At 44.8% G+C, this 27,972-nt stretch overlaps 1 protein-coding gene and 1 pseudogene across 1 annotated transcript in view; one reads left to right on the forward strand and one right to left on the reverse strand.

Moving 5' to 3' along the window:
* The window catches only part of Raver2 (ribonucleoprotein, PTB binding 2), a 34,321-nt gene extending 13,675 nt beyond the window's left edge, over positions 1 to 20,646 (forward strand). Inside the window, exons 4-9 of the mRNA XM_036178293.1 lie at positions 459 to 563; positions 694 to 805; positions 2,836 to 3,089; positions 4,703 to 4,811; positions 6,180 to 6,316; positions 18,583 to 20,646. Of these exons, the coding sequence (XP_036034186.1) occupies positions 459 to 563; positions 694 to 805; positions 2,836 to 3,089; positions 4,703 to 4,811; positions 6,180 to 6,316; positions 18,583 to 18,729 (864 nt within the window). The 3' untranslated portion in view covers positions 18,730 to 20,646. The remainder of the gene's footprint in view (positions 1 to 458; positions 564 to 693; positions 806 to 2,835; positions 3,090 to 4,702; positions 4,812 to 6,179; positions 6,317 to 18,582) is intronic.
* LOC118577715 lies at positions 20,643 to 25,656 on the reverse strand (annotated as a pseudogene).
* Between the last annotated feature and the right edge of the window lie 2,316 nt (positions 25,657 to 27,972).

The raw sequence follows: 27,972 nt of genomic DNA on the forward strand, positions 1-27,972 counted from the left end.
ACACTATTCTATTCATTCAAAAGTGTGCAACAGATTTTGTCAAATGATTAAATCAGTAAATGCATATTTCAGCAATCATTAAAGCCAGGAAGGGGGTGAGGAGTGGAGAGGATGACAAAGGTCTCGGAGCCGCAAGGTCACCTCTTATATATGAGGTAATATTACCTGAAGGTGAAAGTAGATGATTAAGAAGTGGCTTTTTTCAAGACAGAGTTTCCTCTGCATAGCCCTGGCTATTCTGGAACCCAGTCTGTAGACCAGGCCTTGAACTCAGAAACTGAACTGCCTCTATCTCCTGAGTGCTGGGATTAAAGGTGTGTGCTTACCACACTTGGTTAGAATGTGGTTTCTTTCTTTTTTTTTCAGACTCACTTGAGAATTGAACTTTAAGATGAGTTGATTATACAAGCAATAGTTCTTCGAAATGTAACTAACTTCATGCCGCCTTGACTCCACAGAGCTCAGTTATGGGTAGCACAGCACCCTTTCTCCTTCCGAACCTTTCACCCCTCCCGTTGGTCCAGCAGCAGCTGATGAAGTTCGACAGTACCCACACTAACAATGTAAGTGTTTCAGCCCTTTCATAGCCTCAGCCCACTGATGGGGGTTGAATTTCACACACGTATCCATCTTCACTGGGCTCTATTTTCTTTCCAATGAGGGAAACGTCTCCTCCCGCCCCTTCTTTTGTAGAAGCCTGGCTTGCTCGGAGAGCCTCCCACCATGGTCCTGCAGCCTACGCTGGCGATTGGACCACCGCTTCCCCTGAAAACGGACCTGGGACACCATGGAGAAGCGCACAAAAGTAAATAACCTATTTGCCAAGAAGTCCCTATGGAGTCACTTTGCGACTTGAGATAGTTTACCTGTATATTTCTCTTTTATTTATAGGGTGATTAAATTTAAATCTTGGTCATTTAAAATTTCAAGAGCCCCATTGCCTCAGCTGATACGTTATTAATGGGCTTGCCTCCATGCCAGGATGAGATGGTCCCTGCTGGATGGGCTTTAATATTTCATGCAGGTTCACAGACGTGCCAGGCGAAGACATAGCTTCCATTTGATGATGACGCACTGCCCACTGGGCTCACAGCACAGTCCTCATGTCTCCATTTCAACTTCACTGAATAAGGAGCCCCGGCCCTTACGAACGGAATAGCTAGAGTTTGTAAATTTAAGCCCTGTTGACTCGAATCATTTTTAAATGATGTCTTAAAAGTATTACTTGAAAGAAAACTGATAAACGTGCTCTGGGCACTTAATAGACAGAACATTTGTATTTTAGAACAGCAGGACAATAACAGGGTTTCTTACTTGACTAATTTAGAAAAGCGTTTCCAGGTAGGAGCTTGATTGAAGGGTTGGATGGGAGCATGCAGAGGGAAAAGGCACCAGTGGTCACTTAAGTTCCTTAAACACAAGTAACACATTTCGTCTCTTACACGTAAAACTGGCTAGTCAAGTGACCGAACAACTCAGTTGAGTGTGACTGTTGAAATTGACCAGGCAATGGTTAAGTTGCCCAGAGATTTCTTGATATGATGGGAGACTGTCATCCTAAAATCTTTGACTTCCCATGACCAGGAGCTATGAAAATGTTTATTCCTCATGTTAATACGGTGTGCTCTCTCAGGTGCTGTCTTAAGAACCCTGACACTTCACTGCCTAGATAAATATATTCTAAGAGATAGAGGAACCAGAGCTAGTCCTCTGCCAGCTAACAAAACTGTTTAGTGAATTTGTAAAAGGAAAGTTGATTGAGTCATCAAAATTGACTGTTTTTGTTTCTTTTTGGCCTCTTGTTTTATAAGCTTTTTATTTATTTATTTTGAGACAAGGTCTCATTATGTGGCCCAGGCTGGTCCTGAACTTAGAAATTCAAATGATCTTGCCTTAGCCCCTGAATATTTGGGAGATGCCTGTCACCATGCCTGGCTGACTATGCATTTTTCTTTAGTTTCATTTTGAAATTCATTGATTTATTTGCGTATTTATGTTTTGGGGGCAGAGCTCATGTGCTAGTGCGTGTGGGTGGAGTGTCTGGGACAGCTTGTGGGAATTGGTTCTCGCCTCTCCTGTGGGTCTTGGGATTTAAACTCTGCCTAGGGTAAGCGCTTTTCTGTGCTGAACCATCTCACCAGCCCTGACTTACAGCCTGACTTGTAAAAATGATTCCTAATTTTCCTATGAAAACTTTTTAAAATTCTCTTCAGGGTTTTACTTCCTATGGGTAAAAATATATAATTTTTGTTGATTTAGTGCCTGATTGTTGACTTTAAGGGCAATGGTGGCACACTAGTGTTTAATTACCAGATCTCTCCACTTAAAAATGTGTTGATTTATAGAATTGGTGGATTTCTATGTGCAAATCTGCTGCCTAGGTCACATTGCCAGTATAAAGACTCTGAACTCAAGCTGAGAAGAGATGGTGCAGCCAGCCTGCAGCATGGTGGAGGCTTACTAACCAGGCTTGCTGTTGAATCCACGTTAACCTAGGACATACTGAACTCTTTAAACATGAAACTCCATTACTCTCTTCAGATAAGGAAGCAACCAAATTGTAATAGCTGGACATTTTTAAGTACTGATGTAATTCAAATGTCAAAGAGTCATAAGCTGCTAAAATAATAATTACAATGTAGCGTTAAAATATAATATTGAGGTTATCTTAGAAATCGAGAGTTTTAAAAGCATTATTACTGTCAGTTTTTGTTTTCTTGTGAACTTATACCCTCCGGCCTCACCTGTTGGATTTCATAGTCCTCTAATAGGTACAGAAAGAGACTACCATGTCTGGTGTAATCAGGGTTCTTTTGCCTCTGTTTTTCACTACAGCATCTAATCTGATTCCAACTCAGACGACACTAGCAGCCGGGCTGGGCCTCTTACCATTCTTCCCACACCAGCTCACTGCCGGACAAGCTGGGCCGGGCCGTGGGACGACTCAGGAGAAGCAGTCAGCCTCCGCGGGCATGACCGAAGCTAGTTTCTCAGGGCCGCAGCAGTATCTGCAGACCTTCCCAGGCCTTCCTACTGGAGGCCCACTGACAGGCCACCAGAAGACCGAGAGCCAGCCAAAAGGCACAGAGGTGGGTGCAAGGGCAAGGAAGCACACGGGGAAATGGATAATCCCCTGGCTGCCTTTCCTTTCCTTCCTGTCCCTGGATTGTGGCATGGTTCTGACTCCACTTGTGTTTGGTGACTGTCCCCACCGTAATGGCTTCTCCTAAGCTGCAGTTCCAGTTGAGACTTCTCTTGAGCCACCGTGAATATGTTACGGGTTGAATTTCACACTCATTTGAATGTTACCTGTCCCTGGAACATAGCATTCAGCAAACATAAACTGAATAAACATGTCCGTGTGATGGTCATGTCACAAGCAAACCTGGATTTCTTTGAGGCTTACAAAGATGTCTGAGAACAGGGTCCACTGTCCAGACACAGCAGCATTGACCAGGAAAGCATCAGGAACATAAGGGGCTGTGGCTCTCACATACAGAAATGAACACTCAGGATTTCACTTTCTTCATTGTGCTTATAAAAAACAAAACAAAACAAAAACCCATCAGTTTGAAAAGAAAACTAAGCTACTAGCTTTATCTTAACCTGTATTGACCATAACTGTGGTTTTAAAATCTTTGACCAGAGAATAAAGAGTAAGCTGTCTGTCAGGAGAATAGGAACATGTGAAGGCTCAGCCTCCATCACATCCTTTCCTGTCAAATGTATTAGAGTCTTTGCTCCTACTAGGTATATGAACATAGTAGGGTCTGTGTTTCCTGTGTCCTGTTTACCATTGTCATCTAAGAGTTAGCTCATGAACACTCTTCTCTCTCTCTCTCTCTCTCTCTCTCTCTCTCTCTCTCTCTCTCTCCCTCCCTCCCCTCCCTCCTCCCTCTCCCTCCTCCCTCCCTCCCCTCCCTCCTCCCTCTCCCTCCTCCCTCCCTCCCTCCCCCCTCTCTCCCTCCCTCCCTCTCCCTCCTCCCTCCCTCCCTCCCTCCCTCCTCCCTCTCCCCCTCCCTCTTCTCTCCCTCCCTCCCTCCCTCCCTCCTCTTCTGTCTTCCTCCCCCCTCCCTCCTTTGGCTTGAAATTACTTTTATGTCTAGAGATGAACAAGCTTCATTTCTGTCATTTGGTTTTAGCCACATAATGAAAAATTTAAATCTTATAATAAATGTTAATACCCAAATTTCTAGAAATAAGATACAGAATTAGTGTTTTGTTTTTCTTGCAAAGATGAATTCTCTAAGGTCAAGTGAGAAGATACAAGATGCCTCAGGTTCCACTCCACTTGTAGAATTCTGTGGTTAGAGTATATGTTTATTTATTTTTATTGCAGTTATTGAGAGGGGGCGTCTCTGTGTAACAGTCCTGGCTGTCCTGGAGCTTACTGTGTAGACCAGGCTGGCCTTGAACTCAGAGATCCACCTGCCTCTGTCTCCCGAGTGCTGGGATTAAAAGCGTGAGCCACCATGCCCAGCTAGAGCTCACAATGATCACATTGTACAAGATATATTGAGAAGTAAGCCTTTTTGCACTTTAATTTTAGTAAGTATTTTAAATAAGCATGTATTGTGTGGAGTGAAGGACCGCTGTGACTTTTGCGACCTCTCTGGTGTGTGTATGATGTACTGTATGTAACACTCCTCATTCTTTTTTATACCGCTCATTAAACATCCCTTCTTTTGTTTTTGGTGAATAGGCTGCCTCTAAGAATGAGACTTCACTCTTGGGAGAACCACCAAAAGAAATTCGGCTCAGTAGAAACCCGTATTTGAATTTGGCAAGTGTGTTACCCAGTGTGTGCCTATGTAAGTGAGGACTCGGCATCAGCACTGAGGTTTCCCTGAAGACATTCTGTAATGACTTTTATTTTCATCTTAACTTAGTTGACACTCATGATGCCTATTGACAGAACTAAGCCCTAAGTCACTATCTCAATCTTTAATAATAATCCCATTATTTGAATGAATAAAAACACTTAAAATTTTTTACAGCAATATTTTTATTAAGGACAAAGTGATTTTATTTAATTATTGAAAATAATGAAGGCAATGAATTGTTTGAAGGACTGTGATCCTTACAGTGCAGGGAGAATCATTGTTCTAAACTAGAGACTGACGCCTCTACCCGACCTAGCCAGTCATTCCTATACCCAGATACATGACTACCAGGCAGCAGAAATGGAATCTCCTGGACCTTCGTTAAGATGAGTCAACTCTTCCCAACACAGTCCTAGAAAACAGTCGGTAACTGGAACTGAAGAACATGTTGTTGTCCAGTAGGGAAGAGGCTGAGTACACAGAATGGAACACTGAGTATCAGTGTGTATCTTTACAAAACAACAACAATCCGAAGTTGTCTACATCACTCATTTATGAAGTAGTCTCTAAGAGGATTTTAAGTGGAAATGCATGACTGCAGTTCTGCTATTAAAACCCTGATCTAACAGGCACACCCTCGTGCAAATGCATGATGTAAATCTGAGGAAACTATGAACTGCAAGGAAAAGGGTTAAAGATTAGTGTAATTTTTAATATACACCTTTGGCATTGTACCAAGTATCCTCTTGAGCATTAATGTACAATTTGTCTAAATCTAGGAAAAGTGATCAGCATGTTGATCTCACCTAAAAATTGACAGTGACAAGTGTTGCCTTAATAAGGGCGTTTAATTTGCGTTTTGTAACATGTCACATATCAGATACCCTGAAAATCAGATATTTATATTACAATTCAAAACAGTAGCAAAATTATAGTTTTGAAGTAGCAACGAGATAGTTTTATGGTTGGGGGATCAGCACAACATGAGGGAGTGTATTAAAGGGTCACAGCATTAGGAAGGTTGAGAAGCACTGATGCAGATCTGTCTCTGGGTTTGGGTATATAGTTCAGTGGTAGAGTGCTTGCCTAGCACTTTTGAAGTCTTGGTTTCAATTCTCAGTACAGAAAAAAAGAATAGAAATACATTTATATATATGGAGGTTTCCATCATAATTATTTTACCTATGGCAAACTTCCATTTTCAGTTGCTAGAATGAATGAAGTGATTTATAATTCCTCCTAGAGAAAATAAATACAAATATATATAAGTAACATATTTGAAACAGGCTGAGTTGATGTGTTCTTACACTGTTCACAATTTAACAAATCGCTGAATGGTCTTGCTTTTGCCTTTAGCCACTGCAAGGAAAGGCACAGCTCAGAAGACTGGAATTGCAGGCAACGTTCTGGATGCAATCTCTCAGGGAAATGAGTCCCAGCCTGGACTGGAGAAATGCGTCACCTACTCTCCACCTTTCGAGGATTATGCCCAGGTAAGTGGTACACAGCTCATGACAATGTGGAGAGAAATTGGTTCAGCTCCACACTGGTGCCACTGAGTGTTAAATCACACTTTAGCACTATGAGAACACGGGGGATAATTATCTCTTGCTCATCATTTGAAAATTGGGGAGAGGTTCAAGAAACTGTTTTTGCTCCAAGTATTTACCTCTCACGATTTAACTAGTTGTCTGCAAACTACCGCGCCTACACCCACCACATCCAGCCTACACCTGTTTGTGGTTGGACATAGCCTCATCCATACGTTTATGTATTTTATATAGTGCTGCCATACCCAGTGAAACAGACTTACATGGTTTACAAGGTTAAATATTTACTACCTGACTCTCTCGAATATTATTAATGGACCAGCCTTAATAATATTCTTCCCAGGGGCCCAGAAGAGATGCTACCAGCAGTGGGGTAAGGAATCTAGATACACCAAGCTCTTTGTCCGTTGGCAAAATTCTATCTATACAACTTCAGCTCCATCCTCACATTCAGCTCCTCTCTGTGCCTATTTTTCCTGTCCTCATAGTTTTAGTAAGCTCCTGTGCTTTTGACCTCATCTTCGTCCTCTGTTCCTTCATTCTCCATCTGTCCTTCCTAACTCCTTACTCCTGGCTTTCAGAAAACTCTACAAGAGATCTGCCTTACCCTCTACAGAGTCTGTCTTCCTCTCTTCTCTCTGGCCATGCCAGCTCTGTCTCTCAGGAATCTTGTTCCACCTTTCACACCACCTGGATATGCAAAAACCTCCTTTGTTCTCAGTCAGTGGCTCTGGAATGCCACTGGGCCTGAAGGCAAGGGATGGTCTCCACTGTTCTGTTCCCTGCTAGTCCTTCAATGCTTTGTTTGCGGGGCCGGTCCTGGCTAAAGGGGAAATTTGCAAAAGGCAGATACCCAATTCCAATGCTAAAAAGGGAGCTGGGAGCTCAGAGGCAGCAGGCCCTGTCTACCAAGTACTGGCCCAAGCAGGATGCTGACATATACATGTTATGTGGGAATTATGAGCACACGAAATTCATAATGAGGAGCAGTTGAATATTAAAGCTGAATAACACTACATATTCTGTGATAAATGGCTTCTCACTTGAAGGACCCTTGGTCGGTCAAGGTATAGCTTATATATAGCTGGACTCCCTATATTATTTTCTTGCAGCTCGCCACATGACTCTTTCTTAAAATTCTGCTGACCTCTCTTTTACATGAGTGTAAACTTTAGAAACTCAAGGGAGGAAAAAACACCCTCTGTTCTTCATCATGGCTTAGAGATGGAGTAAATGTTCACGTTTATAGGCATTCATATTATATGACTTCAGTAGAGTGTTTGATAGCCAGGCTGGCCTTAACCTTGTGGTGCCTTAGCCTCTAGAGTTCTATCTGGGGTTGTGTGTGTACACCAGCATGCTCAGCTCTATACCAAAGTCATATAGCATAAAAGAAGAGCCAACCTTCAGGATCTATAGGAGGTTTGTTCCAGGGCTCCTGTGGATACCCCATCTGTGGATGCTTAGATCTGTATGGTGTCATGTGTACAGTATTTCTGGGCAAGTCTCCTTCATGCGTTGAACCTCTTTAGATTACTTATAATTAATGTATTGGAAATGCTATGTAAATACATTGTGTTGCTTAGGGAGTAATAACAGAAAAAACTGCATGTTTTTGTGTGGGTGCAGTTTTTCAAATATTTCCTACGTGCAGTTGGTTATATATATGGTTATGGAACCTATGAATATGGAGTATTACTCTAAATTATGTCCAGAAGATGAATTGATATGATGAGGTAGTGACCTGTTTAATTTAAAGAACGGGGGTCAGAGCTGATGTCATGAGGAAGACGTTCTTGCTTCCTAAGGTTCCATCTTTGTTAATGTATTCAGTAATGACACAGATAAGCACACTGTAGATTGATTATATGTAAGGGACAAAAGTTAAATTATTGGAGATAAAATCATTTATGAATAATACATAGTTGTGAAGATTAGAAACAAACAAAATGTTCAACTAAGACTGAATAAGCATTTTATGTTGTTTTTACCCGTAAATGCAATCTGTAAATTTAAGATGATGTAACCATAAAATTTTCATAACCCATTGTTAAAATATTCACAAAATATCGTTCATAGAGGAGAACAAAGTTGACTTTTCAAAGCAGAAGAAACACAGTAAATTTTTGTTGTTATTGTTGTTGTTTTTGTTTTTTGAGACAGGGTTTCTCTGTAGCTTTGGAGTCTGTCCTGGACTAGCTCTGTAGACCAGGCTGGCCTCGAACTCACAGAGATCCACCTGCCTCTGCCTCCCAAGTGCTGGGATTACAGGTGTGCGCCACCACCGCCTGGTGAAACACAGTAAATTTTTAAGAATTTAGCAAAAGTGTGTATTTTAAGCATCAAAGAAGGTTGATTTCTGTACCAAGCTTTTCATTTGAGTATGACATTTGAAGTTAGTCTTCTTTGGTGGAGCCGACTCCAAGTTCTTAGATGGTGGTGGCATAGCCGGTACTTGCAGGGATGTGATGTGGTTCTGAGGTGGACCCTTGCATCTCATTACACTTGTCACTTCCTTCGCAAGGTGTCCAAGTTCACTTTTCTGTTACTGTGATAATCACCAAGACCAAAAGCACTTGGGTCTACGTGGCTTGTACTTCCAAATCAGAATCCATTGTTGAGGGAAGTCGGGGCAGAAGACCTGGGGGCAGGAGGCATGGAGGAATGCTGTTCACCCTTTGGGTTGTTCATCTAGATGTTTTTAGATAGCCTAGACCCACCTGCTTAGGGATGGTGCTCTCCCCAATGTACTAGGCCCTCCCACATTAATCATTAGTCAAGACAGTCTCTTACAGACTTGGCCTCTGACCAGTCTGATCTAGGAAGTTCCTCAGTTAAGGTTCTTTTTTTTTTTTTTTTTTTTTTTTTTTACGATTTATTTATTTATTATGTATTATGTATATAGTGTTCTGTCTGCATGTATGTTTGCATGCCAGAAGAGGGTACCAGACCTCATTACAGATGGTTTGAACCACCATGTGGTTGCTGGGAATTGAACTCAGGACCTCTGGAAGAGCAGCCAATGCTCTTAACCTCTGAGCCATCTCTCCAGCCCCTTCCCAAGTGATTATAGGTTTTGTCAAGTTGACAATAAAAACTAACTAAGCTGGGCAGTGGTGACATATGCCTTTAATCCCAGCACTTAGGAGGCTGAGGTAGGCAGTTCTCTATAAGTTCCAGGCCAGCCTGATCTACAGAGCGAGTTCTAAGGCAGCCAAGGCTACACAGAGAACCTCTGTCTCAATCAACCAACCAACCAACCAACCAGAAAAACAAAAAAGTTAACCAGGACACAATGTAAGCATTTATCATCATCATCACCGCAGAGGGATTGCGTCAAAGGCTCTGTGCATATTAGCTGAGCATGCTACTCTTGAGCTTTATTCCAGATTTTTTTTTTTTTTTTTTTGGTTTTTCGAGACAGGGTTTCTCTGTGTAGCTTTTGGTGCCTGTCCTGGATCTCGCTCTGTAGCTCAGGCTGGCCTCGAACTCACAAAGATCTGCCTGCCTCTGCCTCCCAAGTGCTGGGATGAAAGGCGTGCGCTGCCGCCTGGCCCCAGCTCCGTTTTTAAACATTTTTTTTGTCACAGTGCAGGAATTGCACTTAGGATCTTACATATGTGAGACTATGTGAGTAGTCTACCATGCCGTGAGTTGGAACCCATCCCCTTCCTGGTGTGAGTGGAAGAGTAGAGAGGTGGAATTAACTCTTCACGTTCCTACAGTTTGTGAAGAGTTCTCAGACCTCAGAGTCTGTGTTACTGTAGTCATTCCCAGAAACTCTGCTTACGTTTTGTACATAAGGATTGGGAGAGCTGGTTGTGTCCCATATTAGATAGAATAATTTCTCTTTTATATAAAGCTGTCACATCTAAGAATTTGATATTCAGTGATTGTGAAGTTATTTGCAGGAACCCCTGATGAAATCTGGAGTAGAACTGGGGAGGTATAGGCAGATGGGTCTCTGAGTTCAAGGCCAGCCTGGTCTACAAAGTGAGTTCTGGGACAGCCAGGGCTGCTACACAGAGAAACCCTGCCTCAAAAAAAACCAAACCAAAACAAAAAATCTGGAGTAGATTTGAAAAAAGTAGCTTCTGTTTGAAAGTATTGGAGAATAACCAGTAGAAACTGAAGGAGTCGTGTCCGACAGAGGGGAACTCCCCTGGATGACAGCCATGTTTTTGTGGCTCTTTGCTTGATTCCTTTTCCTGTACAAAATCTGCAGTCTTGCTGGCCTGCGGACTTAAAGTGAGCCTTAGGACTGTTGGTGAAGCTGTAAAGTGGGAGGTCCTGGAACAGGGAATTGCATGGATAGGAGTCCCAAAGTCGTCACGGAAACTGGGCCCAAACACATGTGGCTGACCCTGAACCGCTGGTGTGAGGGAGACGCCGGAGGCCTGGTGGACAACCACAACTTGATGGCCAGTGAAGCCCAGCACAGAGGAGAGAGCCTGGCCTCGAGCTTAGCAAATTTAACGTCTAGAACAAAATATCCTCCTCAGAGGAAGGTAACAGAATCCACACCTTTTACACTTTTCAATCTCAGTGTCCAAGGATTAAAAAGTACTAAGAAATTGGGGCTAGAGAGATGGGGCTCAGCAGTTAAGAGCACTGGTTACTCTTCCAGAGGACCTGAGTTTGATTCCCAGAATGAACCCACGTGGCAGCTCACAACCATCTCTTAACTCCAGTGCCAGGGATCCAGCACCCTTTTCTGGCCTCCGTGTGGGCACACGGCATACACATGGTGCATAGACATACATGCAGGCAAAACATCTTTACACATAAAACAGAATTAAAAATTACATAAGGGAGACAGAGATCCGTGATGCCCAGGTGTTGGTATTAGTAAACAGTGGCATTAAAACTTAAATGTGTGCAACACCATAAAGACATCATGGATGGTCTCAGAAAGGAGACATTTAAAAAGAACTGAATAATCCTAGACCTGACGGCGGTTGTTTCTGATGTTAAAAATTACATTAGAAGGACACAGCGCAAGGCGGGAAAAATGGGAAGAAAAGGTGTGCTGCTAATAAAGCAGCAGGACGAAGAGAGATTGGAAACCAGTGAGCAGACTTCTGGGAGCCCCAGTGACAGACCAGGCAGCTGGAAGTAAACATCAGTAGAGGAGATAAAGTTAAGAGTGTCTTAGTTAGGGTTCCCATAGCTGTGAAAAGACACTATGACCATGGCAACTCTTTTTTTTAAACGTTTTATTATATATATATATTTCTGCTTACATGTATTCCTATATGCCAGAGAGGGCACCAGATCTCATTATGGATGGTTGTGACCATGGTAACTCTTTTTTAGATGGCAACTCTTATAAAGGAAACATTTAATTGGGCTGGCTCGCTTACAGTGCCAGAGGTTTAGTCCATTATCATCATGACGAGCACAGCAGCGTACAGGCAGACATGATGCTGGAGTAGTAGCTGAGAGTCCTCCATCTTGCAGGCAATAGGAAGTCAGCTGAGACACTGGGTCATATCTTGAGCATAGGAAACCTCAAAGCTCACCCCCACAGTGGCACACATCCTCCAATAAGACCGTACCTACTCCAACAAAGCCACACCTTCTAATAGTGCCACTCCCTATGAGATTATGGGGGCCAATTACATTCAAATTACCACACGGAATATAAAGTGTTTGAAAAACTAACTTGCTTTAAAGACTTACAGATCTAATGGGCACAGTCTCCCCTTGTGAGGCAGGCAAGTTTTATCTGAACACATGATAGTGTACAGAAGTCATACTTAAGAAGAGATGATCTAGAGAGTAACTGGGTGGGAGCAATGCATGTTGTGTCGAGGCTCTTCAGCCTTGGCACCACTGACATCTGGGACTGAACTGTAATAGTTGGAGCCTCCTGTACATTGCATGGTGTTTGACAGCCTCCGTGTTTTGTCCCCATCTGACTCCAGTAGTGAGAGCCACTGTTAGGACTGGTAAAATGTGAAGAAGAAAAGACTGTTTTCCCCTTTCTTGATTTATTTAATAGTAAAAATCACAAGCAGTATCATTGGCTTTGTAATGCGTGCAGGTAAGAGTTACTTTACAACACTAATGCCAGGGACAGTATGGAGCAAGTGAAATGTGATGAGAAGGTCATTGCTTTTTACATGAATGTGCATTGCAATCCACCGGGTAGCCATTAACAAAAAAATTACACAAAGAACTATGGTAATATGTCAGTCGTTTAATTTCAGTTGAATTCTAAAAACATTTGATCAAAGTATATTGTATAAAAGTTTTTAATTAAAAAAACTTTAAAAGAAAGATCTAGGTATTGAAGGAACGCTATCTAGACATTAACTGACTACGTAAGCTAACAGAGTACAGTTTGTAACAGCCACACACAAGTTCAGAAAAGCTAGTGAACATTAACAAGAGGGGTTTAGAGACTCATTGCCAGTCATCATTTTATTTTAAATGATCCTCAGATTTCAACAACAAGAACTCAGTAAACAGGTAAAGAAATCAGGAAATGTGGCCATTGTGGTGGTTTGAGTAGGAATGCCCCAAAGACGCACAAATTTGAATGCTTGGTCATTAGGGAGTGGCACTACTTGATAGGGATTAGGAGGTGTGGCCTTGTTGGAGTAGGTGTGGCCTTGTTGGAGGAAGTGTGTCACTGGGAGGTGGGCTTTGGGGTTTCATAAGCTCAAGACAGGCCCAGTGTGTCTCTCTTCCTGCTGTCTGCTGATCCAGATGTAGAACTCTGCCTGCATGTCACCATGCTTCCCCTCATGACAGTAGTGGACTAAGCCACTGAAACTGTCAGCCAGCCCCAGTTAAATGTTCTCCTTTATAAGAGCTGCTGTGGTCATGGTGTCTCTTCCCAGCAATAGAACACTGACTACCACACCTGTGCACAGGAGAAGCAGATAATACAAAATGCTCCGAAGGGTAGCCTGGATGTTGGACTTAGCAGACAGTGATCTAAAACAGCACTGCAGAGCTAAAGTGAGTCACAGGTAAAGAAAGACCTTGGGCAGTGTGGGAGCCATGTCACACCAAGCAGGGCACACGGAAATTCGGAGTTCGGAAGTTACAATAAAGTGAAGTAAAGGCTTCAGAGGGGATAGCAGCAGATGTCAACAGGGAGAAGAGTGAGAAGCCTGAAATAAATGAAGGTCACTTGAGATGACCCCAGCCAAGAAGCAGGAAGGAAAAAGAGCCATAGCTGTGTGGGCAAGGGCGTGGTGAAATGTCAGTAAAAATCGCATTCCTCCAAAGTCTTAAGTTACTGTATGACCAAGAGTTTCACTCCTGGATATGTGTTCAGGAGAATTTGAATGTGTCCACATACCAGTGTGCACTGATGTTTATGGCAGATTGTCTGTTAACGGGCAAAAGGGAAAAGCCCAATTGTCCACCAGTTAGCAGGCAAATGAACAGTAGAATATTGTTCAGCGGATGGACCTTGAAAGCACGCTGAGTGAAGTTATCCAAAGAGGCCACGTTTATGATTGTTTATGTGAAATGTCCAGAATAAGTAAATCTGTAGTAAAAGTCAGTAGACTAATACTTGGGGGGTGCAGAGGAAGGAGGAATCTGTGGCTGCTGCTGGCACACGGAGAGGACACTCTAGGATTAGATTGTGAGCATCATACAGCTTTGTGCATGGAGAATACTTGACAGTTGACATGTTTAAATGTTATTTTGAATTGTGTGCATGTGCATCTGTGTCGGGTTATGTGCATGTGAGCAGGTGCCTGCAGAGGCTGGAAGGGAGTGTCCGATCTCCTGGAGCTGGAGTTCTGGGCAGGGGCAAGCTGTTCAATGTGGGTGCTAGGAACTGAATTTAGATTCTCTGCAAGAGCAATACACACTCTTAACTGTGTAGCCATCCTGCCAGCCCTTGGAATCTGGAAATTTAGGAACAAACTTAACTATACTAAATAGAGGGTGCATATTTACTTAGTGTTTTAGAGCTTTTTGAAGCCCACTATGAAAAATGAAGTCAGAAACATGTTATTTTAAGATCTAATAGCATCATAATCTCAAGTGTCTTCCTAATTTAGATATATACAGTTTGAAATTTCAGATTCTGAAGTAAAGATGAACAGGTCTGTCTGCATCAGATGGCTGTTAGAAGCCCATGTTATAGGAGACTATGAGCCACCTTATTAAATATTTAATACTGAGTGTAACCTCTAACTATAATTTGACAAAACAACAATAGAATATTCCTTCTTACTCCCTTTTACTCAAGTAGAAAAAACAGGCCAACACTTATCAGTGACTTTTTAGCATGACATAATCATTAGTTTCAGTAATTTGGGGGATAATTTAGGAATTCCTTCACTGTTCTGTGCCTTGGGTTTTTCTTTCCACACTTGGCTTGCTGGCAGCCGCCTGGCTCACTGTCAGGAGTCCTCTGCACTGCGAGCTGGAGTCTTGTGTTTCCCTAGCTACAGGGCTCTTTGCTGTCAGGAAGCTGGCTGCCCAGCCTAGGGAATCAGCCACCGAATGCATGATGAGTTGGAGTGGGCACGAACCCAAAATGGACAAAGACTTGGAAGAGGTTGGGTCTCTCCTTAGTCTAATGCTGCCACCTAGTGGGAAAATAGTGCAAAGCACACCACACTATGTGGCCCATGACATCTGCACACCCATGTAGACCTTTCAGGGACACTCATTCATTTGTTCCATTAAATGAACTTAATGTGGTATAACTCTGACAGCTTGTGGTCATTGAGAGTTGTCAAGTGATTTTAAAAATGTGGCACCATGACTTTGGGGCAAAGATGAGAAGTCTGTATAGACCGTGTGCCACACAGATTTCTGTGTATGTCACGTGAAGTCCCCAAAGTAGGAACAGCAAATGCAGAGATCATGAGGCAAACATGCTTGGCATGTTAAAGGAGAGAGGAACTGTCCCGGCAGGAGAGGCCTGAGCAACATGGAAAATGAAGTCACAGTGGGTGGGGACGGGACAGACAGATCAGGACTGTCTTAGACCTATGTATTTACTTAAGATTGTATTCTAAGCTGTGACTGCAGAAGATTACAGGGTCAGGGAGGAAGCATTTGCAGTGCCAGTAAAAACGATGCTGGATGGATCTTGGAGCACAGTGGCTGACTGGGAGCAAAGCATTTCGAGAGGTTGAGCAAACAGTATGTGGAGGGTCGTTTGGGTGGCCCAAGGCGTAAGGCCTGGAAGAACAGAGCTGTCGCTGGCTGCGATGGGTAGGACTGAGTGGAATGGGGTTTGGAGGACCGGAGGAGCTGAGTCTTCATGACTGGTCTGGGATCATGTTCGCGGCTGCTTGGTCATCATGCAAGTCTGGATGTGGGGGAGAAGGACACTTGGGGAACTGCCGCATTCGTGTTGTTTGTTACAAATTGTGTGGTTAGTTCCGATCCACAGGAATGAGGGTGAAGGAATCGCCCAGCATCAGTCTGGATCTCTCATTTTCTTGGTGAAATAGAAGAAACGTCTAAGAGTGAAGAAGCTGGTTCCCCTGGGGGAGGCTGGAGGGGAGTGGAGAGTAACTCCACTCGGGACTACCCAAGCCCTCGGGGATTTCCTTGAGTCATAACCACAGTGCTCAGAACGTCTCAGCTTAGCGTTAGGATTCCAAAGATCAGAATCCTGGGAAGAAACAAGAGAATGGAAGGCAGCTTTGCCTCACCCAGGGGAGGGTCCCGTTGAAGGTGAACGTTGTCTGCAGTGTTCACACTGATGGGGCAGTGATTCTTTGGAGGTGAGGCCTGGTGATTGGTGTTGTGGAGTACTTGATGGGGAATATGCACATCCCAGTGTAATTTTACACCAGCAGCAGGCTATAGTCGCTAGTGTGTGTGTGTGTGTGTGTGTGTGTGTGTGTGTGTGAGAGAGAGAGAGAGAGAGAGAGAGAGAGAGAGAGAGAGAGAGAGAGAGAGAGAGAGAGACTGCTTGTCTGTGTTTATACCACATGGGTGCAGGGGCCTGTGGAGGCCAGAAGAGGTGTCAGATCCCTCAGAACTGGTCTTGGGGTGATTGTGAGCTCACTAGTGTGGTTGTTGGGAACTGAACTCCATTCTCTGCAAGAGCAGTAAGTGCTCTTACCATGGAGCCATCTTTCCAGCCCATAGTGTTTCGTTTTGTTGAGACAAGATCTACCATGTAGCCCTGGCTAGCCATAAATTTAGACATCCTCCTGCCTCTGCCTCCCGAGTGCTGGGATTGAAGGTATCTGCACCACACTGGGTGGTAGCAGGTTCCATAATAAATTCCCTGCTGCCCTGGGTTGTTGTTCTAACCTTAAATGAGCTAATGTGTAGAAAGGACCTGTGTGTGTTACATCTTCAGAGTGAGCTGTTGGCTCCCACTGCATCACTGGGCCAGACTGCGCTCTGTCTCAACTGCATTTGGAATTTCAGATGTCATAAGTCTTGATGGCAAATGTCTTTTCCCATTGGGCCATCCCACTAGACCTTCTCCAGCGTTTGAGGAAAGCTTGGGGAGAGTGAAGTGGACGTTTCATTCTAGGTAAAGCCCAGGGCCTCAAGGTGAAGGGTGTGGAGAAGGAATGGAAGTGTGGATGCTGGGGACAGACGACAGAAAGCTGCTTCGTGTGCTTCTGGTCTTTGTGGCTATTTTTTATTTTTCTTACTCATTTTTAGTTCAGAGTTTTCCCCCAGAATACTGAGCTTTGCTTCCAAAACCCCAGCGCTATTATTCACCTTTCACCAATCCTTACAAAGGTAGCCATCTTTGATGAACTACATCAGAACTGTCCTTCCCACACGGCTATATAAGGCACAATGCTATTTTTCAGTTCCCATTCTTAATGTTTTTCTGTGCAGCTCTGACATTCATGCACATCTCTTCCATCTCAGTTGGTTCTCTGGATGCTACAGGACTGTCTGAATAAGAACACCCAGGGTCTACCTGGTTTGGGAGAATAAAGATGATGGGGGTAGAGGGGGACAGTTCAGGCTCTTGCTTTACAAAAAGGGTGAAACATGGATTACCGTGCAGCATGGAGGGAGGGAGGGGGTGCAGCAGAGTGCTGCCCACTGTGAGAGGTGTTTGCATCTGGCCCTGCACCTTTGGGAAAAATCTTACAGAATGGGTTGATGGTTAGAAAGAAGTCTCTACCTGAAGGGTTAGCTGTGTTAGTGGCTAAGGTCCAGCATCCAGCAAGTGTCTTTGAGTGCTGGGAGAGATGCTGAGGCTCCGAGGGAGGCACCCAGGGAAGAGCTGCTGCATTGGCAGCTGTCAGCCTGCTTAGACCATTCTGGTTTCATCTGTGTTCCTTCCGCCACACCATGATTTCCAAGCCAAGGCTAATCAGTATGTGTTTGACTTTGTGAATTATCCCCTAGACTGGGGTTGTAAGTGTGAGTACCAACAGAGGGAGCTCGGGGTTTCAGTATTGTGTCGTTCAGGATCAAGCCCAAGGCAATGGCTGTGCCACTGAGCGACCTATGAGCTCCCAGGCCTTTTCTCGACAGGATGATAGAGGGACAAAGCCAGTCCCTGTGAAGCAGGCTCTCTTCTAAGGTTGTAAAAATGACAGCTGACTCAAAGACACTGTCTGTGTGACATCTCCAGAGTGTTAGAAAGCTGTCCACTCGACATCAGCTGTTCTCATCTTGTGACTCTGGGTTGTCTAACTGCATCAGCAAGCACCTCACACTTTATGTAGTGAAAGGTCACAGGTTATGCTATACAATCTCACTGGACCGAGTACGATGGCCTGTTATGGGAAACACATTAGGCCCTTTCTGGACCAGAGTCTCTGGAAGGGAGCCTAGAAATCTGATTATTTGGGGCATCAGATTTACTTCCATTTTCCCTGACATCACCCAGCCAGTTCTTCCCAGTTGCTAGGCAGTTGCTCGTACAGGTGCATTTTTTAGCCTAACTCCATCTGAACATGGCACTTGGTGTTGCTCTTCTGACTCGGGTGTGAGCAGGGACAGTTTCCTTCTCCCATGTCCCCTGACTGAGGCGAGGGCTCAGAGGTCTGCTTGTAAAGGCTCGAGATGAGACTGATGTGGAACCAGGATGGATCATGGTCCCTTGAGTGCTCAGAGGCTGCTCTTGAACTGAACCATACCCCCAGCACTCCACAGGTGGTTTCTAGAAAGTTTTGAAAGTCGAATTTCCTGTGTGAAAGGTGTTTTTGTATCTCTTCAGTTTGGGTATCCTCCGATTCTGTAGTCACAGCACCTCAGAATGCTTTCCTCACAGACATCCTTTCTCCCAGGTGTCCTCTTTGAGAAACGAGAAGCGAGGCTCCGCCTATCTAATCTCTGCCCCAGAAGGGGGCGCAGTAGAGCTCGTCGGCCAGCACCCTCAGGACACGGGAGTGAGCTACACAGAAACCTACTTGAAGAAGAAGCGTGTGTACTGAGCTGCCTGTCTCCTGCCCGCCCGCCTGCTGCGCTCCTCTGCGGGGCCTGCTGCTCATCGCTGCCTTAACTCCGTTCACACTAGCCATAGCCTTTCGATACGGGTTTCTGACTTCCCAGAAGGAACTGTCACGCAGCAGGCCGATCAGCCAACTACCCAACTAGCAATAAGAAACGGCATTGGTTGAGGGCATCTTCCACAAGCACTAGATGTGTCTTAATCTGTGTGATAACAGCTCAGCTCACTGGAGAATCAGCATTCCAATAGTCCTTGTTTGGGGCCTGGGAACAATTTTGACATCAAAGTCTGAAGCAATAAATGGGAAACAGTGTTTTGTTTCCTTAGCCTTAGAATGAATTTCTTAGAAGCCAACGTGCATTTATCTTACTCTCCCTAAGATTAATCTCACCCATAGTCTTTCAGGACCTTTCCTCAAACTGCAAGGTGCCGCCAGACAGACGCTTGTCACGCAGACTCCATTAGTTCTACACCAGCACAAAAGAGCACCCCATTGGCAGAGTGAGAGCGATGTCTCCTCACAAGCTGGACTCAAGCTTGTGTCATTTACCATTTATAACCTTGTGTGGAGCACACAGCACTTCAGGAAAAGTAGCTGGTTACATCATACGGGGGTTAGCCAAGTCCACATGTGTCCACCGTCCAGGTCTGTGATTACATTTCTGAATGCCTGGGGTAGGGGAGATCTTCCGACCGGAAACTGCAGTTCTAGTGTCCCCGAGATTTTATTTGGAACACAGTGACGCTCACTCATTTCATATTACATTTGTGTCACATCAGGAACCGAGTAGCCTCGACAGGACCACAGAGCCTGCAAAGCCTGGGACATTTACACTCCTGTGCTTCCAACATAAGGTTTGCTGACCTGTCTCCCTAGTGCTTTTATCTTCTGGTTAGACACTTAACTGAGAGACTTGCACATGGCAAGGAGCCAAGGCTTCTGTGCTGTTTCATAGCATACAGGAGTGAAGCGCTAACCACTAGGCAAGACTGACTTGCAGCACGGTCCACACAGCCATTTCTGAGGGAGTCTATGGACCATGTGTGGGACAGTTCTGAGCTAATAAAGCTCTACCTCACTCTGGTTTATTATTCATTCTTTGGTAGTTAAGCCGAAAGATTACAGCTGTTTAATCCAAGTTACTTCTGAAAGAATGTTTTGTCTTTATTAATGTGACATTTGACCTCACCATTTTCTGAAGATCTTGGTAATGAATTAGAGAAACCTTTCCATCTAGAAGTTTGTTTGTTAAGAGACTGCAGCTGATGGAGTTGGGATCTCAATGATCCTACTCGATAGGATCAGATCATTAAAATACCTTATTTGGGGGAGACTTATCATTTTTGACTATGATATATATAGATCTCTAGCATTAATTATAAAGTCTAAAACTGGTACATATGTTGTATGCTTTATAAAGAACTTTACTTTGTCTAATTTATTGCATATACCAGCTTTCATTGAAAAATGACAGCTACAGAGTTCAGACAATCCTAACCACATTCCCGATGGCTGACCAGGACGCGGCACACAGCAGAGACGCTGGCTTCACCAGCCTGCACAGCCCCTCCCTCTGTGGCTGTGGCATTTGGTGTCTTCAGCACTTAGTCATGGTTGACTTTGTGCAAACAGAACCTAGGGGGACAGCGACTGCTGCACTGGAGCTGTCAGTGAGAAGCAGCAGAGGCCGTACAGACGCTCCGTACAGCACATGCCGGGCTTCCTCGTCCCGGCCTGTGCCCAGTGTCCCTGGACAGGAGAGACGTGCGAACCAAGCACTGTTAGTCCCAGTCATTACAGACAACCCCCCAAATCCCTGCGGTTATTTTTCTATGTTAGCTAATGGTTCGAAATGCTTTCAAGATGCAGACTTAATATTAAAAGGCATATGCATGTGAAGTCTTTAGTTTGTTTATTTGTATAAAGAGTAAACAAAGTGCATATAGAGAGGGCCACAGGTTTGACACGTACAGCAACTAAACAACTGAAACGGCAACCGTACTGTTGCTACTAAAGAGATCTTGAATTCTTTGGGGGGCTCAAAAGGTGAAAAAATATCAAACAAGTATTAAACAGCATTGCTAAGTTTGCCAAACTCTTGGTCATGAAGAACTTGGTGGTTCACATTGAGTCAGAAACTGAGCATTGTTGACTACCTAGCTGTCTCCAAGCAAACTGAGAACTGCCTCGTGAATTCTGAACTCCAGTGGGCCGGGCCCCTGGCTGGGTCTTGTCTTGGTAGTTTTGTGGTATAGAGTTATAGTCAAAACAGTGATTAACCTTTGTAGATGGCATTGTCTTCTGCCTGCAATACTGTGACAGCTTGCCTGCAGGTTCTCAAGGGGTATGCACTGACATTTCTTAAAGGCAGGTGTAAGAGCATCCAGGTCAGAGGAGTCTGTCTGATGAAAGCAAGCTGAGCAGGAGGACCATGGGCACAGGCCTAGTTCTCAAAGTAACATGCAGAGTGTCTATGCCAGGTCATCTCCCTGTGCAGAACCAGTTTGACAACAGGTACCAGTGCTTAGCCACTGCACAAGCAGCTTGAGACTGCAGTCCTATTGGGTAGCAGGAATAGACTCATTTCTAATAGAAACAACTTAGTATACTACATGGTACCTACTTGATTAGACTATCACTGTACAGATTATTCAGATTTCAGGGCAAGGGAGAGTTTCAGCCAAGTCCACCAGTTTTTATCTAAGAACAATATGCCAGCAAAACAGCCAAACGTCCTTTGCTAGGCAACTGACCATAGACTCTTTCCAGAAGGAGTGCTTGGGCACAATCTAATTTGGTTGTCATTTTTTCACTAAATTTAAGGTGTGACATATGCATGTACTCAAGTATTTGTTGAGTGGCTTTTTAGGCAGAATACAAACTGTTTCATTTAAAAAAATTATTTTTTAAATGGTTTGGAGAGAAGGACTTGATAAATGGGAATTTTAATATTACTCATGCTGCTTATTTTAAAAGTGCTTCAAATCCCTCAATAAGGCTCTGAAAGGTTGTCCGATTAAATGGTTGGAATTCCCAGCATTTTCTCATAAGCTGATAAACCTATGAAAAATAAAAGAACAGTACAATAATGTCAGATTTGTGAGATTAAAAACAGGCTGGAGAAATGGCTCAGTGGATGACGTACTTGTCCCACAAGTGTCTGACCCAAGTTCAGAGCCATGACACACGCCTTAAAAAAGGCCAGACTAGCAAAATCAGGAGGGCTAGCCTGGGGAGACCCTGCCTCAGTAAACAGAAACCGGAGGAACCAAGGGAGACAGACAACATCTACCTCTGGCATCCACAAGCAGCCACACATTTGAAAACATGTATACTTGCACACACACCACACAGAAAGACCAAGAAAACAACTGAATCATCAATAAGGAAAGGCGGTTTCCAAACACCTTCAAACTTAACAGGAGTAAAGAATGGAGTACTTGAATAATTCAAAATACAGAAAACAACCCACTATTACCCATTTCACCCCATGGCACGTCTCTGACCACCTAAAGAGCCTCGGGCAGAAAGACTCAACCCAGGTTAGAATACAGGAAACTTCAAATGCTAGTGAGCGGGGCAGATCACACAGCAATGCTAAGACCATCATATGTGCTCTTCTGGGAAGGCAGATGGACTGGCACTTGGGATAGAGGCTACAGCTCCATGAGGGGAGCCTTGCTTGAGGATCACTATCGTCTACCCCAAGGGGGACTAATGTCTTATCTGATGTGGATGATGGAAACAACCTCAGTCCTCTGAAAGAGTAACGTACTCTTAGCCAAGAGCCAACTCTCCAGCATCTTCTCTACCACTCCCCTCCCATCCCTGCTGGGTAAGTCAAGCTGTAAAAACATTAAAAAGCAAGTTTCAGTTCCACTAAGCGGACATAGCTACCTCATCAGGACAGTTGGGCGGACATGGCAGGCGCTTTCCTTCTTTCAGAGTATTCACAAGACGTGTTACAGTCATCTGGCCATGAGTTGGGCCTATCATTTTCAGGAACAACTATATAAAATAAGACCAAACAAAATTAAGGTGAAGCTCCCAGAACAAACTGCAAATTAAAGCAACAAAGCTTCTCTCCTCCATAACGTCAAATGAAAATCTGAAATCCTTACTTGCTCTCGAGGATCAGTCTATAATCACCACCTTTGGGAGCCAACCACAGCTGTCCATTGAGTGAAAACAAAGGCCCTACCCTAAAACATCTGGATTATCGTACAGAATTCTTCACTTAGTGAACACAGACTTTGCCAGACCTTGTCAAGTGACAAGCCAGGCCAACAGGACAGGGCGGCAGCCCTCTCCATGTGGCCCCCTGAGGACTCTACTCAAGAGCAGAGCTTAGCAGCAGCTGGGCTGCCCTTCTACCGGTCCTGGCCTGGGGGAAGGCGCGGTCAACACTTACGGCCATGGGGCTGAAATCTGAGTCACAGTACGTGAGCAGCTCATGCAACGTCACTCCAAAGGACCACACGTCCGAGGCGATGTAAAATTTACACTGGATTAAACACTCCGGTGCATACCTGAAAGGAAAGCAGGAAGTAAGCCCACTTCCTCCAAAACGACAGGCCCTCAGGAGAGCCACTTCCCTGGTCTTCAGACTTGAACCCACATGTGATCTGAGTGACCGTGGAGTGTCAATGCATCCTGCTGCCACAGTGCACATCTGGCAGAAGCAGCAGCCTAGAGGCTCCCAGCACGTTACTTGCCCTCAAAGATTTGTGTTCCTCTGGGGAGGAAACAGTTTCCTCAAGACTAGCCGCAGGTTACAGCCCCACAAGCTCAGAGTCAGCACCCTCCTGGGGTCACTATTGGTGAATGAAGCCCAGGTGCCCATACCAGGTGTCAGAGCAACCCAGAACTGGAATCTACTTGCCATGGCCCCAGTCACTGCTCCCCAGATGTGCGGCTCCTGGGGTTGGGGGTGGGGCTGCTGAAGCAGCTGACTTGGATTTCCTTGTTCCTTTTCTGTTCCCTTCCATGGTGGCCTTCAGCACCCTCTCTACTAGATGGAGTCCTGGCCCCCAAACTCAGGTTCCTCAGCTCTGACCAGCGACCCTCTCAGTTCACTTCTCATTCCGGTCAGCCGCACAGCACAAGCCTCCTTCCGCCCCAGCCACTGTGAATCTTCCAGCCTTTACCTAAACCTGCAGGTTTCTCAACCATGCCTGAAGGCTGTGCCGCTGCCCCATGAAAGAGTCGGCCACCTTCACCTGCTCACAGCGTTGAGAACTGTGGGTGCTGCTGCTGCCGCTGTGAACTACAGAGGGTGAGCTGGGGACAGCCTGACCTCTCCCACTTGGGAAGCTGTGCAGTCAAACCTCAGCTTTCTGCAGAGCGGCGGATGGACACCCAAGCAGGGCTAGACAGAGCCTTCCACAAGGCTAACCCAGGAGGCTGAGATGATTTACATACCAAAACACTGGGCTGTCCCGGTCTTCCTTGACTGTGTAGTACTCCTTATCGGTTTCAATTGCTTTGGTTAAACCAAAGTCTCCGATCTTCACTTGGTGTTCACTCTCTACAAGGTCATTCCTTACTGCTAAGTCCTGGTGAACATACTGTCAAGAATCCAGATAGTCCATCCCCTAAGAGAGAAGTGGGTCAGGCCGATTGCAAAAGTCACTTCAGATTGTAGTTCACAGTTAGAAAAAAAAGTCATTTTGTTCCTATATCACCAACAGTTTTTGTTGTTACAAGATTAAACGATCCCAAACTAAAAACTCCAAACTGAAGCTGCTGGACTAACAAACCCACTCGCTTGCATAGGGGAGGCTCCTATTTCTTGTGAATGGTGCAGATTGAAAAACTCAGTCCAATTATCATAGTCTCCCACTGAGATCTAATTAGGAACCAGTTGCCCAGGACATTTGGTACATGCCTGGTTTTTTTGAAGATTTTACCTTACAAATCTGGATGGCATAGTTTAGCTGCTGTTTGAGGTTGATTTTATTCTTGTTCTTTGGCAGGTATTCCTTTAGGCTTCCCGAAGGCAGGAACTCCATGATGAGCTTGATACCATTCCCTCCTGTTGAGGAGAGAGTGGCATCAGGATGAGGCTGCTAACAGGACAGAGTAGGGAGCTCTGCAGCAAGGCCCAGAGGCTTTCAGCTTAGCCTTGGAAGCATGCCCACCCACTGGCATGTAGACACTGCAGCCATGAACAGGAGTCACATCCCCAGGTCCTGCCTCAAGCACAAACCTCAGCAGGATAACGCGGCCCTGCTGCTCTGTGCACCACTAGGCAAATGATCAGGTTTCAAGTTAGAGCCCACACCCTCTCACCACCAGGTTTAAAGCACACTCATGGATAAGGGGCTGCCTTGCAAACAAGATACAAGTGTTAGTAAACACTACTATTAAGTATTACTTGCTACCCTGGCTTAGGTAAAGGCAAAGCAGAACGCCCTAGGTAGGACTGGATCAGAAGGAGAAAGGGGGTGGGGAGGAGTAGTCACTTCCTCATAGCATAGTGTGACTATCTGGATTAGTAAAGCCCTGTCCCCGGCATTATGCGGGGATCCCTGGAATGAGCCAAACCAACCTGTGCCTGGAAGAAAGTCTAGGCAGCCTCTCAGAGGCCTGCAGCTGCTAACCACATCAGTGTGAGACTTGGAAGCCTGCCAACCCACAGGAGCTGATAAAGATGAGGCTGAGGACTGCCTGTCAGCAGTGGCCTTAGGACCCAAAGAAGCCCTGGGCACAGTGTGCACAACATACCGTCTTCCATGCAGATTCCTTTGTACTTGACAATGTTCTCATGGTAGAGGTTCCATAAGATCTCTATCTCCTTCTTCAGGTCAGCTATATGGTTACCTCCACTCTCAGGCTTCAGGGACTTGACAGCCACCTGTTCCCCTGTGTTGTCTCCCTCAGGATCATATTTGCAGAGCTCGACCTTCCCAAAGTGGCCCTGGAAGGAAGGTGTCCCTGCTATCAGAGAGGCCCCGACAGGCTAGTCACTGACTCTCCACTCGACTCAGCTCATCCTCACTTGACCTCACTAACTTTTGCTACTGAGCTAAGACTCAGAAAGCTGTAGGTGACTAAGGACCACTTTATCAGTCGAGGTTTCCAAGACAACATACTTTACAAGCAGTGGGGCTATCTCTGGGTCCAGAGGACACCAGGCATTCTTTCAGAGTCATAGGACAAGGCCCCTACTCGGGCTGAGAAGAGCATTTTCACAGGGACCTTCAAATCCCAGATAAGCCATTTGAACAGTATGGGGACTGTGGACTGTGCTGTGAAAATGCCCAGTACAGACGCTGCTAACCCAGCTGACAGTCATGATGTTAAGTGAACTAAGGAGGGTATATCGATATGAGCACACAAATCCCGGGAACTGCCGTGGTCACATAAGCTGTTACCCACAGGAAAAGCTGTGACTCTTATTTGGGCATACCCCTCATTAAAGGAGTCGCACAGTATAATCTTGGAAGAGTCAGAGATTTTCCTCTTTCGACCACATCTGTACTTGGCCCTCTTCTGTACCACATAGAGAAGTCAAGGCTTTTGAGGAAGCTGTCAAAGGTCCTGGGTGCATATCATGGTGTCAAGTGCAAGTGCATGTAACCTGGCATAGTGTCAGGCAGAGCAGGTTAATGTCCCCCGCCCCGCCACAGTACACGAAGGTGCTTTTATACACTTTGATGCAGGACAAGGGGAGTACAGCTTTCCCTGCACACAGGTGATGTGCAAACAAGGCATGACCCTCTCCCAAGTCACGGATCCTCTTCAGGAAACGCTTTTCAAAATGAGTGGAGTCCACCTCTGTTGTTGGCTTCTTTTCTGAAACAATGTCTGGATCTAACCAAAGAGACAAGGAAACAGATTAGCACAGAGAAGGAAGGTGAGAATGTCGTACTGAGAAAAGGTACCAAGCCATGTGGCTAAACATAGATAAGAATTATGGGTTAATTTAAGTATAAGAGCTAGTTAGTAATAAGCCTGAGCATTTATAAGTAATATTAAGCCTCCAAGTTAATTATTTGGGGAGCAGCTGCCAGGTAGACGAATTTCTAAACAGTCTTATTAAATGAGAAACACAGAGCCAAATACAGGGGTAATAGCCGAAGAGATCAGAGAACTAGTGAATAGCCATGACTAGCCTTAGCTTACCCCTACACTGTAGCTTCCCCAGAGAGAGCTTCTTCCTGTCTAACTTGTGCTTTTATTGCCTTCCTGTTCTGCATTCTCATTGGTTCTAAGCCCAGCCACACCACTTCCTCGTCACTGCCTGTCTATACAGACCTCTATGGTTGGTACTGAGATTAAAGGCATGTGTCACCACATTTGGCTGTGTCCTTGACCACACAGAGACTCTGCCTGCCAAGTAATCGGATTAAGGTCATGGGCTACCACTGCCTGACTTTTGTTTATGGCTCCTATGACCTCTGATCTTCAGACAGATTTTATTAACATACAAATAAAATATCACATTTCAGCACAAATATAATATCACCACAATATTTGGGAGTTGCTGGTGGGACAGATACTTCCCTTTACAGAGATCTGCCCACCTCTGCCTCCCAGAGTGCTGGGAGTAAAGGTGTGTGCCCCCACTGCCCGTCAGGATAATTTATTGAATTTGGATTGTCTAAACTTCTGACCTGAAGATGAGAAGGCTTCTGCATGTATTTGTGCACACAGAGCCTACTAGTTTCTTGTGAACTTCTAGAAGGAAGACGTGAATCTCACAGTTTGACTGAATTTCCTAGAGTCAGTATTATTGGAGTCAGAGTAACCTTTTTCTTGTGGTTTTGTATTCTGTTTGTTTTAAAATATGGTCTCTCCCTTATTCCCAGGCCAGCCTGTAGTTCCTGATTGGTCTGCCTCAGTCTCTCTGGTGCTGGGACTGTGGAAAGAGACCATCAAATCTGACTCCAGATATTTGTTATTAAAGTTTGGAGAACTGGGAATGTTGCTTGGTTGGCAGAGTTCCTGCATAAAAGGCAGATAAGGCCCTGAGTTCCAGTTCTTGTTCGAATACAACATAAAGACTCCTGTCCAATTTTATGCCTGTCAACCCAGCATTTAGGAAGCAGAGGCAGGAGAATCAGAAGTTCAAGGATATCCTTGACTACATAGCGAGGTTGAACAAGCCAATCTGGGTTACATGAGACCCTGTCTCAAAAAATAAAAAGTTTGTGAAATTCAAGCTTATGGCATTAATTGGATCTTTACTTGTGGCTTGTCTATTCTCCTTATAAGCATTTC

This window comes from Onychomys torridus, chromosome 2 (genome assembly GCF_903995425.1).
Source record: "Onychomys torridus chromosome 2, mOncTor1.1, whole genome shotgun sequence".
In the NCBI taxonomy this organism is placed as follows: Eukaryota; Metazoa; Chordata; class Mammalia; order Rodentia; family Cricetidae; genus Onychomys; species Onychomys torridus.